The sequence below is a fragment of the Etheostoma cragini genome, chromosome 9 (genome assembly GCF_013103735.1).
Source record: "Etheostoma cragini isolate CJK2018 chromosome 9, CSU_Ecrag_1.0, whole genome shotgun sequence".
NCBI classification, from domain to species: Eukaryota; Metazoa; Chordata; class Actinopteri; order Perciformes; family Percidae; genus Etheostoma; species Etheostoma cragini.
This window is the reverse complement of record NC_048415.1, coordinates 2,358,523-2,371,271: the sequence shown is the minus strand read 5'-3', so window position 1 is coordinate 2,371,271 and position 12,749 is coordinate 2,358,523. Positions and strand designations below refer to the sequence as shown.

General features: G+C 40.4%; 1 protein-coding gene and 1 long non-coding RNA gene across 3 annotated transcripts in view; both read right to left on the bottom strand.

The window, feature by feature from the left end:
* The window catches only part of LOC117950855 (dual specificity protein phosphatase 22-B-like), a 13,287-nt gene extending 2,640 nt beyond the window's left edge, over positions 1–10,647 (bottom strand). The window contains exons 1-7 of one of the 2 annotated variants that reach the window (XM_034882218.1): positions 10,381–10,647; positions 10,231–10,264; positions 9,645–9,680; positions 7,689–7,771; positions 4,775–4,824; positions 4,028–4,102; positions 2,355–2,526 (exon numbers count right to left, since the gene is read on the bottom strand). In XM_034882218.1, coding sequence (XP_034738109.1) covers positions 2,355–2,526; positions 4,028–4,102; positions 4,775–4,824; positions 7,689–7,771; positions 9,645–9,680; positions 10,231–10,264; positions 10,381–10,485 — 555 coding nt within the window. In that variant the 5' untranslated portion in view covers positions 10,486–10,647. The remainder of the gene's footprint in view (positions 1–2,354; positions 2,527–4,027; positions 4,103–4,774; positions 4,825–7,688; positions 7,772–9,644; positions 9,681–10,230; positions 10,265–10,380) is intronic. The other variant, XM_034882219.1, reaches the window with a different exon arrangement.
* Positions 1–12,749, bottom strand: part of LOC117950856 — a 20,613-nt gene that overhangs the window by 2,120 nt on the left and 5,744 nt on the right. The window lies entirely within an intron of this gene.

The following is a 12,749-nucleotide window of genomic DNA, read 5'->3' as shown; positions in this document are numbered from 1 at the left end:
GCAAGGAGAGGCGTCCGCCGGTAACCCCGACTCGCGCATGTTAGCGAGGGCCCTCCATCGCTGCTTGCAGCTTTAATTCTTGGTGTTATTCTAGGTGTTTTAAATTTGTTGTTGGTTGATTATGGATTACATTTATAAACGATTATGCCTTTAAGAAAACATGTTTTGTATTACAGCCCAGTATTATTCTCCAGACCCTCCTCCGCGGCGCTGTGGAGGAAGGTCTGGCAATGCGAGACTAGTAGGCTTAAAATGACTTGATCGTCAAACAGCATCTGAAACGCCCTCCCATGTCACTTTTTTCGTCTGACAATTTTTGTAACTTTCCCAAGCCGACAATCATTTATTCATTCTACCTTCTTATGAACTCGAGAGATCATTGAGTGGGAGCCCTGATTTACAACATGAAACATGAAACACTTTCTCCTTTTAAAAATAATGATTTGCTGAGTCAATTAGAATGATAAGGATGCAAAGCGAGCACAATTAAAAGTAAAAGTTTGCGGGTTTAAAAGCAGATTTCTATATAGTTCAAAAGGCCCAATGGGGTGATTTTTGAGGAAGTGCTGTAATTTGTTCCGGGAGTCAGGTGCACTAAAGTTAAAAGCGTTTTATTCCAAATTCAGACCCAGCTTCTGGAACATGAAGTGAAAGCCAGTCAGCAGAGCGAGTCTAATAATGCCCTCTGAGAAACAGAGAGGTTCTGTAGGGCAGTATGGTAGTTTCCCAACAAGATATACCAATGAGATAAGCATGCTCAATTTACACATTGACTGTTGTGTGTAAATAAATGTAACAGTTAAGCAATCAGTTAACTTTAAGGAGATACCGTCTGAAAGTGTGTTCCCATATCCCCATTTGAATGACTATCATGTCTTGTCCCTCTTCAAGTGTGGCCCTTCAGAGCAGCTCTGAAAATCATTTCAAATATACCCGGGCTTTTAGTTATATGGGTGTCAATGTCATTTGGCATATCAATGTCAAATGCCTAACCCCAACCAATCAACCGCTGTGGCCATGCGAAGGGATCTTGGTGTGGCCATTGTAGGATATCGTAAATTCGCGATCTGGTCATGGCGTCTTGTTTTCTGAGACTAAGCTACTGATGTTACCATGTCAACTACCAGCAACAGGCGGAGTATGGGCACATGCCCAGAATACGAGAATGTTGATGAGATATTTTGGTTTGGGTGTGTTGGTTTAAATGGAGATTAGTTCTTCTGCTGGACCTACAAACACTTGTATGCACAGAGATTGCTTTTGGCTCATAACTGCTATTAAAAACCGAAACGTAGCAATGTAGCCTTAGCGTCTCAGCTTGCTGCTGTGATGGAGAAGTGCACTCCTTGGTGACGGTGCACAGGGACATCACTGTCGGGTGTGGTGTTACAGCGTACACTTCTGACCACAACTGGGTGAATCCAGAAGTGTGTGGTGTTGTACGTGTCAGATGTGAAACAGGCGATAGCACCCTGTTAGCCCAATGGTTACAGCGCATGTCACATAGGCCTACTGTGACCGCAGCGTCCACGGTTCCATTCCAACCGCGGACCTTCTCTCCCACCACTTCCTGTCTGCTGCTTTACTTTCAAATTAAAAAATTAAAACAAAAATCATCTTTGAAAAAAATAAAAAAAACACAAAAATCCAGAAGTGGCACAGGCTAGAAACCTTCAACCACAGAGGCTAAAACAAACCCTGCTTTTCAGCCTGGTGTTGAGTTTCTTTTCAAGAGCTACTCTGTCTGTGAGCAAGGAGCACCTCAACAAACCGCTGGCCAAGAGCCTTCACATCACATCGTTTTTTATTAAGAAAGCAGTCAACAATGTCGACAGTCATACTGAACATCATTTCCCTTTTAGTCTTGCGTTTCCAGCCGAATCTCCACAGCGCTGTGACTCTGGCTGCAGCATGCATACAGACATTTGACCCTCTTTCCATTCTCTTGGAAGTTTCTGAAGTTGTGCCTAGTTTTGCATTGCCAAACCTTCCTCCACAGTGCAGCGGAGGTCTAATCCACACAGCATTCTGGGATGGGAGAGAAACGTGCTCTGGTTTATTGGCATTTCTTTAAACCAATCACAATAGTTTTGGGCAGCAACGGTGCCTCTGCAAAACCACCTCGGGAAGAAACTTGTTTTGGTGGAACGTGTGTACGTTCAAATGTAGTTTTAGTCGTGTGAGAGAAAACTCAGATTGAACAGATAGTCCGGCCAGCTGTCTGGATTCACCCTGCAGAGATCCCTGGAGCAGCCCCACACTGCTTGTAGGTAATTACAGAAACACATTGACTGTCCACTGCTGACAAACTGAAATGAAATCTTAATGATCATCACTCAGCGGGGTGCACTAACTTCTGTCAGTTCTGTGTTTTCAAACTCTTCCAGCTGCCGGAGGAAGCCTAGGTTGGGCCCCGCACACGGCCGCACCGCCCTCACCGCCGCCAGAGACTCCACCCAACCACGACCCGTCACCGTCATGATGTAAGCCACCACCAGAGTCACGCTGCGGGACACTCCTGCCACACTGAGAGCACACAGCATCACAGCTAGGTCATCATGCCATGTGTAGAAAACACACATTCCATAGAGTGACACATATTCCATAGAGCATCCATAGATGCGTAGATTCCAGTTTTGTAGATTTTGTCCCACTCAAAAAATATAAATGACAAGCCACTCCCCAAATAACCATTCAGGGAGCTCAAAACATGTGGCTTACGGAAAACAATAATTTTGTCTACACTGTTGGAAAAGTTCCTAGAAATAAGGGCCAGTATACTAACTCTTACCCTATGAAGGAATTTTCTGTAATTATTTTTCACTGGTATTTTTTCGTATTTTGATTTTTGGGATCAACAGCAACGTCTGTAAACTTAACAGAAAAGGTAGGCTGCTGGTAATTTCCTGCCAGGACATGATCCGTTGTCCCACGGATTTCCATCTTTCAGTGTACTTGTGCTACATTAGGGCTTTAAAGAACACCACATGGCCGGGGAAAATAAAGATGTGTTTTCCTTGTGATTTTGACTTTTTGTCTTTTATACAGATTTTTTATTTTGGTGCTTAAACAAAGGTCTCATTCTCTAACAGATATGTTGTTGAGATGAACGTGATTCCAAAAACAAAACATCCCAAAACACGTGTAATGTTTTAAATATGCAGAAAGTTTAGAACAATCCAGGAAAACAATAATTTACTTTACTTTAACAAAGACATTTGAACCATACTTTGATGCAGAAAAGGCACAAATTGTTACAATAAAAGTTCACCAGAATGCAGGAAATGTATTTTTATGGGGGAAGAGCACCAGGACCCTTTGAGTATGCTATCCCCCCCCCCCCAAAGTTAAAAACAAAACCTACGCCCTTGTCAGATTCCCTTCTTTAGTGTACATAGAAGTGAAACTCCTTTTATTTTAAAGATGTGGTTAAATGCTTGATTTTGTCCTGTTTGATATGAGAAAAGATTAAAGGGGATGAAATTTACAACGACAGCATTAACTCAAATGTTGTTGTTTGGTCACAGTGATGTGGTTGAAAAAGGAGAATTGGGACGATAAATATGAAGACATCCGGTCAGTAATCACCTCGAGGCAAATGCTCATCATAACGAACCAAAACTTAATCTGTATATGTGTGTGTCTTCCTCTCAACATCCTCGTATGCACTATTCAAATGACACAGGTTTCGTACCATTAAATCTGAGTTTGAAATCAAAATATGAATGGAGAGCACGTTGCATCAACAATTTAGACAAGACATACAAGGAATATATTGTTTTCATACACAAAAACAAGACTTCTGATGTTCCAGCGTATTGTTTTTTGCTTTGTATCTGTTGATAGTGTCTAAATATATTTTTAATTTTAAAGAACAAAATGTTATTGCAAAAAGCAAAAAAACAGACTCTGAATGACTTTAAATCCTGTTTGATCAATCAAATTGCATTATTGTTTTTGTTTAAGATTAAGTACATTAATACATAAATAAGGATTTTAGTTTTCTTTATGATTTATTTCCACTCACCAGTGAACGAGGCAGCCCTCTCCTTTCAGTCGGGACTCGTGGATAAACATGATGCTGTCTCTAAAGTACTGGATCCTGGTCAAATAATCAGATTAAACACACTGGATTAAATTTGAACATTTGAAATATCTGTCAGTTTTTTCATTTATTTGCTAATCAAATCCACAAAACAAAATCCATTACATACAGCACAGTTCATCATTAGTTCCTGAAGCCTACTCCCCTCTCAAAGTCATGAGCTCCTTCTTGGGAAATCATTTTAGCAAAAACACAACCGAGGGCTTGGCCCAGATTATTTAACGCATTTGTCAATCAATCAATTCCAAACAACTCAACTTTTGAAGGTATGATTTGGTATTCTGCAGTTTTTTTATTACATTGAATATGAACTGCTGAACATGTTCTAGCCTCCAACCAGAAGACATTGCAGATTGTATGATTTATTGATAGTACTCAATCAGTAATGGCACTGGGTATGTGATTCTTTTCAAAGGAACGTCCTGAATAAGAATACTTTTATTTAAAATGCTTTCATATACTGTAAATAGAAGATATTGGTAATGCTGCTGGTAAAAAATGTGTTGGACTTTTAGTTTGTTGTTATTGGCACAATGCCACAGATCAACAGATGGTAGGTACATCAGATCCAATATTGAGGACCTCTTTTTTTTAAGTGGACTTATACATACATACATACATACATACATACATACGTACTGCGTATAAATATTTCATATAAGTACTTACAAGTTTTGCTTTGAGTGGTCAGCAGCAGATATACACAGGTACGTCATGTCCTGGAAGATTATAGAGGGGAGAAGTTTAGACTAAAGCGACACAATAGAGTGTATTTTCTGCATTTCACCCGGTAAATTAAGAAAAGTAAAACATTTAACAAAGTGTAACAAGGGTTTTCATTTCGTCAGGTCATCTGTTCGAACACCGGCTCTAACACACTTCCTGTTTCTTGGTGTACGGGACGGCCCCTGAAACTTTGCCCCTCTGACCTGCTGTTATGGTAGGTCACAACATAACGATATTCGCCTGTGTGTGTGTGTGTGTGTGTGTGTGTGTGTGTGTGTGTGTGTGTGTGTGTGTGTTTTTGTACTGTGCACCTGGCAGCTGATGGAACATACCGTACAGTGGACAGAAACTACCGTGTCCCGTTATGACTGCACCGCCACAAAAACCCCTGAGCCCTCTGGGACACACGAACTCTGGAAGTACTCCAGACAGGTTAGCTCACACACACTTACACACAGTCTAATACACACACGCCTAATCACTAACAAACATGCACATATTACATATTTTTTGCACTCTGCACTCAACCCATTCAGCCTGTTTTTTCTTGTGCTGGACAGCTATTTTGTACATATTGGTTTCTGTATTTAATGTTTATTTCTTATTTATGTTTAATATGTAAGTGTTTATGTGTGTGTGCGTGCGTGCATGTGCTTGTGTGTGTGTGTGTGTGTGTGTGTGTGTGTGCGTGCGCACGCCAATTACCAAGGCAAATTCCACGTAGGTGTTACTTACTGTGTGAAGAAACCCTTTTCTGATTCTGCACATATCGACTGATAATGTAACTCTGGTGTCGGAAAATTGTGATCATTGACAGTAAAAGTCACGTTATGCAAACAAATGCTGACATATCTTCTTATATCTTTGCAACATTGCTCTTAAAACTCATCAGGATCATGACATAGTGTTTTTTAAATCAAACCCAGGCAGACAGAAAGGACTAATTAACTCCCAAACAATGTGCATGCAAGTGGACATGGATAAGTTGAGAAATGAATTTTCTTTACTTGCAAAAAGACTCTTTTTTAAAAAATCGATAAAACCTTGTCAATTTATTTTGCGGTATGTTAATTTGAGCCACAAACTGTACAGTAAAGGGTATGTCTAACTTCTGAGACTTGGTGGTTGCAAATTCTACCTTCCTCTCTCAGAAACCATGACGCTGTCTTCCAAGAAATCAATCAGTCAGCAGTTTGACTGTTAGGTATGCAAATACCCCATCCCATCTGCCCATTTGGGCAAAACAGACCTGAGTCATCATTATGTCAGAATTCAAAAAACTCGCGTCATTTGTACATAAATGCGAGAACAATCCAAGAATACAAGATCAAAGATTTGCAGAGCAGGTGGGATTAAAGAGCTGCTGAATGAAGGGCAGCACAGTTCAGCGAGCCAGACATCATTTCAAGCCCAAAGCCTTATAAAACAAAGAAGTTTTGGTGGTTGACCAGTTTGGGTAGTGATACTGTAATACAAGTTGCTGTTTCTCTTCAGAGCTCAATGAAACATACTAGCATGGACGGAGAAAGTATACAGAACTCTTGTGAGCACTTTTCATGCTCGCTTTCAACAAGAAAAGATGAAAGTTGTGAAAGCGGACACTGAAGATCAAGACTGTCAAAAACAGTCAAACGCAGACAGAGAGAGAATGAAATATCACTGAAACAACATGACAATTCAATTCAATTTCAAAAATATCATTAGCTCTTGTTCTGAGGGGATAACTTTATTCATCCAAAAACAGATCTTGCAATTCTAAATTCTTACATCTGTTACCAAATGGAAATCAGTGAGAGCAATTTTCTACTTTCAACGTACCAGGTTCTCACATTAGAATCACCTCTTTCTCTTCTTCTCACACTCACTTGCTCACATCCACATGTAAAAAAAACACATTTCTATGGATGGGTGGGTGGGTGGGTTGAGGTGTGGGGTACTTTTCATGTTGGTTAATTTCTGCATAACACAGCCATATATTGTTTGTACATATTTGCTCCATTATGTGCTGTAGAAAATACTACATTGTTTATGGAAAATCAATAAAAACTGTTAAAAAAAAAACAAAAAACATTTCTCTCCCTTTCACACCCCAATTGCTTCGTCTAAATACAGCCGTGAGAAGCCAGGATCCTTTTTTTTTTATGCAGTTGCACTTTCAAGACTTTATGAACTTCAAGCTGCAGAGCTAAAAGCATCTTGTGTGAACAACATCTACCACTTTGAGGGCTTGCATCTGCAAACACAGCTGCATCACTAACTGAAAACGGCATAACATTTTTCAAAAATTCACCAGGATCCCACACAATATTGAAGTCAATCACAATTTAGTGAAACCTGGTGAATTTCAGCTCTTGTGGCTGAAAAAAGGACTTTCTGTGCAAAAAAAAAAAAGAACATCTGACTGTAACACCAGTTGAAGTGGTCTATTTCAACAGGCTTTAGTAAAAATCTGACTTTTGTGTAAATTATGTTACTTTACACCCTTTTCTCTTCATATTTATCCTTTCAAAATGCAACAAGAATAGACACATTTTATAAATAGATTGCAGAAGACAATACCTCAGAGGAAATAGATAGAAATTTAAGTATTTAAGTCAGAAGTGATATTTTTCAGACTAAGCAATTGGAAAATTTGGAAAACAGATTAATAGAAAGTACTTGTTAGTTGCCTAATTAAGAGCTAACCAGAAAAATACAGAGTCTGCTGCCAACTTCTAAAAACTCTCAGAATGAGTAGCTGAGGTGGGGAAAAACTGCCCTGGTGAGTTTAGGCGAGGTTGTGTACTTTATGGTCGGATTACTGTTGGGGTCGGGGGGGTCACACAGGCCGACAGAAGACACAGAGACGACAGCTCACCTCCAGGATGGGTGCAGCTGTGTCGTGGATGGACAGGATGTGGGTGATGTTGTGCTGCGCCAACACCTCCCTGTCTCGAGCATCTGAGGACCGCAAAGAAATATCAATTGTCAACAAATCATCCAATCACAAATCACCCCATGTAAGGCCCAACCTAAATTAAGGGTTTTCAAAACCAACAACAACCCCCCCCCCTTCCTTTTATGTCTCCCAAGCAAATGTGGCCTTAAAAGTGTTGCTCTTGTTTTGAACTGAAAGAAAAACCGGAAAACCAATGTTTCTAAAACAGTCCAGCAGCTTGTCCCAGAAGCAAGAATCAGTAATTGTTCTAATCAAATTTTGTTCTTCAAAAGGAAGCCAAATGTTTTCTACCTTGGACAGATGTGCCTTGAGCACGATTTTCTCATGCTTTGCAAGTTTGCAGGATGCTGATGCCACCCATACAAGACCAAGATGAGTGTGTGCTGAGCCCTCCTGGCAGCCAAACCAGCTCAACTAACACCAATATCACACAACATGAGTTTGTATAGACAGTAAGACAAATCAAAAACTGATTCAATTTATATTGGAAAATAAATATACATACTTAGTACTCAATATAAATCCTTAAAGGGTAATTTCGTTGAGGTTTTCTTCATACGGGACCCTATTTTCCTATATTTTGGTGTGTAAGTGACTGATACGAACAACTATCTTTGACATTGGTCCAGTATTAAGCGTGCACGCAGTAAACTGCAGCCACAGACCAAGCTGCAATGTAACCCTGTCGAGCAAATGTGCATTGTCAATTTGGTCCACTACTGTTACTTTAAGGCTCTGACACACTAACCCGATGGCTGAGCATCAGCTGAAAAGGCAGTCGGGCTGACCGCCTCACCGAGCTGGTCAAGAAAGTTCCTCGGAACACACTGCAGCGACGCCGACTAGAGCGTACGTTCTGCACATGTGCAAGACGTAATACGTCTCCAAAACAGCAGGCGGGGCTAATGGGTATTGTCGCCCAAAAAATTATGAATGAAAATGAGCTGATTGGACAATTGCGTCACGTGGGTCTGGTTTCTCCCAAATTTCAAAGCAAGACCATAATGGCGGCTCACATTTTAAGTGAGAAATAGCCGTGCAGCTGCTGAATCTGTCTTCATTTCAGATGGACAAAGGTCGGTTTAAAAAAAAATCATCCAATTTTGAGAGTCACGCTCATCCCGCTTGTCATCTCCTTGGTTAGCACGCCACCAATCAGATTGGTCATTGAGTCAGACTGCCCGCCTCCCAATTCAACATGTCAAATCGGCCCAAATGAAGGCCGACTGCTCCTCCGACTGACGACGGCACGGAACACACCGAACAGACACGAGTCACGACCTCTTCAGACTGTCCTCCGGACGATTATTGGGTTGGTTGTCCAGCAAATTCATATGTCTGCTGGCTTCAGCGAATCCAATCTCACAGATGTTTTATGTTTAAAATAAGTATCTTACTCTTTAACAGAAAGGCCAACCTCCAAAATCCTTTCCATAATATTATCAGACACTTAGAATATTAATCTAAGCCTGTCAGTGGCAAAACCAGCACTTTTGTGACAATTCCCTGTTAACTTCCACTGAGCTTGTTTCAGTGCTGCCGACTGCAGCGTTCTCGCTGCATACTGGACCGATGTCAAAGATTGTTGTTCCCAACAGTCACTTAGACACAAAAACAACTTTCACTGTCTGCCAGAGACTTGAAGGCCATGTGAGTCCACGAGTGTGTTGGTCATAAGATAAATATTTGTGACAGCTTAGCAACAGAGAAAGACAGTGACACAGACTTCTGGGACCGATTATTTTTTTTTAGAGTCTATACATTGATTTTAAGTAACTCCTACTTATTGTGCCTTTAAACTCTGTTTCTCTCCCAACTTTACTGCTTTTGTAGCTACTGTTCTTCCTTTGCAGGACAGGTCAGGGGTCTTCTTACACTGTAAAAGTCTTTCGTACTTGCTCACACTTGCTACTGTATAAAGACAAAAGCAAAGTGGATAAAAAAGAAGGCCTTGATAACATGAAATGTGTCAGATTTCCTATTTAACAGTGGTTCCCTGAACATATCATCACAAAATGTAAGACATTTCCTGTGCAGTCCCCATTGCATGTGTGCACCGATTGTTTTTTTTAATAGAAAATACTTTATGGAAAGATGTGGAATACAACAGGGACACCCCCACGCTGCGGGGCATCCCCTCCCACACCAACCCTCAACTCAGCAGTCCTCAAAATAATTTGTTTCCTCCAGCTGCCGACAGAGAGTAACACACCAACCTCCGTAAACATACACACACACACAAAGAGGCCAAAACACAGTGTAAAACTTTTTCTTTTTTCTTCAATCATCAAAATATACTTCAATCATTCTGCTCTGCACTGTGACCTCTTTACTCTATAGAAACTGAGCTCAGTGTAGAATCTCACCGCATGCCCCTCCGTATGAGGAACTGAAACATACTCTACTACATTATCCAGATAATAAATCAATTTTTTACTCAACAAAAGGCAGGACATCTTACCTTTGATATTTCCGAGATACAGATCAGGCAGGATCTACAGAACATTAGAAATTGAGTCAAAGGAAGGAAGAAGAGGCTGTGAAAGTAGAACGAGGTGATTCATGTATGAATGTTTTTGAATCCTTTTCAGTTAGAGATTTCATACTGTACCTTATTTATTCCATTACCCATGTCAGCTAAACGTCTTGAGGAAAGCACACAAAGGGACACACTAGGGTTGTTTTTCACCAGTAATTTTTTTAAATCATGTATCATGTACTGCTCCAGGAGTGTTTAGCGCCGCCGGTCAGGCCCTCTCACTCGCTGTGACTGCGGCCAATCGTTTTCAACCCGCCCTTAATGACCCAGGATATCACAAAGCATTCAGCGCCTCTACAGCTCAGCCACAGAGTACTACTCGATTGAGAGTGTGCTTCTTGGGATGATGTAATGTGACCTTAGCTGTGCTGCTCAGATATTTATATTTAGACCAGGAGTTGGGTCATGGGACTGTCCATAGGGACATACCAGCCAGACAAAGATGGTTGAGGGCCAGAGGACAGATGAGAACAGATCCAACATGCATGCCACTATCTGCTGAGGTGTGATACCGTACAAGGAGCTCTACTGGTAAGGCTAAAAAAACATGCCACTTGCAATACATCTCAATTTAGCTAATATTCCAGAGGTATATATGCGTTCTCTTAGAAATGTGAATTCCCTCATTTAGATAAAAAGGCCCTGAAAAACACTTTTCACAACAACTTGTGGTTAATGTATCCTGCATGAACACACAATGTTCCTTTCTGTTTTCTCTTTGAAAGATGTTCTACAGATGTTATATGTTTTTCTTCTTGCTGGTTGGAAGTGGGTGGAAACGTAGGCTATACATCCAAGGTGATACGCTTTTTTTTTTGTAAACCAATCATGTTTTGGCAACATTTCAGTATCAATATGCAATGACAGTTGAGGGAATGTTTGTATAGGCAATCATATCCAAACTTTAACTTTTATCTTTGTACATTTATTGGTGAACATTTTACTTTAAAGAGAAATACTTGAGATTTGTGACCATGGTTTTAGGAGCTTTAACTAATGTTTCCAGTTCTCCAGTTAAAATTTAGATACTGTGTATCCAGTAAACCAAATGTTAACAATGTTCTTTTAAAATCAGTAAATTAATTAGTGAAAACATTGATCAGCTCATGTCATTGCCTATAAGTTTGATTAAAGTAAAGAGTGAACCAGTGAATAAGCAAACCGCCACAGAGGCTCCAGAGGAAAGGGTCAAGGGATCACCAAAGTCTTTAGGAGTTATCCTCTGTGGACAATGAACATCTGTGCCAAATGTTAAGGCAATCAACCTGAAAGCTGTTGTGGAGTCTGAGCAACAATGCTGGATGATGTGTTGAAAGAAAGTCGCCTCAACGCTGTTTCTTGATATAAAGTTTATTATATCAAAGATTCAGCGTCAACTGACAAGCTCTGCAGAAGCTTGGAGAGTGTCAGATGTAGCCTACACACTCTAGCTTTCAATACCTTAGAGATTCTTTATATAGGATATGTTGAAGTCACATGTTAGGTAACATAGGGGATTTGGTACGTGGTAAACCAAAGATCACATCCAAGTCATCACTTTTTAGCCCAAACATCCCTTCCAAAGTTCACTCCAACTCATGACCAGAATACAATGTAAACCCCCTTGCATCAACAGTATTTAATTTAAACAGAACCTGATTCAAGTTCCAATCATTAGATATTACACTGTCACTGTATTACACTCCAAAATGTTAATGTCAACCTGTTGGTGGTGCTAAAAGAAAAGTAAATCAGTGGAGTATTCCTCCTCGGAGTACCATGGATATACTGTGAGTACCAGATTTGATGGAAATGCAATAGTTGCTGATGTATTTTAGTCTGGACCAAAGTGGTGAGCTGACCAGCCAGCATACTAACATTGCTGCTAGCATGGCTTTCAACTCTATTAGGCCTATAAACCAAGCAGCAAATCCTCAAATTAAACATAAGCTTGATAGCCGACTTCATGACTTTTTTTATTTCATGAGAATTGCTTATAAACTTAGTAAATGTTATCTTAGATCTAAACGTCCCCCTCGTTTTTAGTTTCTGTGATCAATTTTTTAATTTATTTTTTAATAAATAAATGATCAACAATTATAAACAATCCACTGAGACATAGGAACGCGTCCCAGAGCCCAGCCTCCATTTATTTGAAATCATGTCTCAGTGGACATCTACTTCAGTCACTTCATTTCCAATAAATTCTGCTATATCTTCATCACATCGCTCTGAGGCGATCAAGGTATTTTTAGCCTGGCTTTGTAGTTTTTGTGGGCCGTGTTCCTGTGTGTGGTTCAGTGTGTGGCACACAGCTCAGACGCACTGACAGGCAGAGGAGAGTGGAGGCGTTTACAAAAAAGCTGTCTGCAACAGAGAAATTACGTCTGATCAGCTCATAAACAAACACGAACATCTCCCATTAAACCATTAAACGTGTGTGTGTGTGGGGGGGGGGGGGG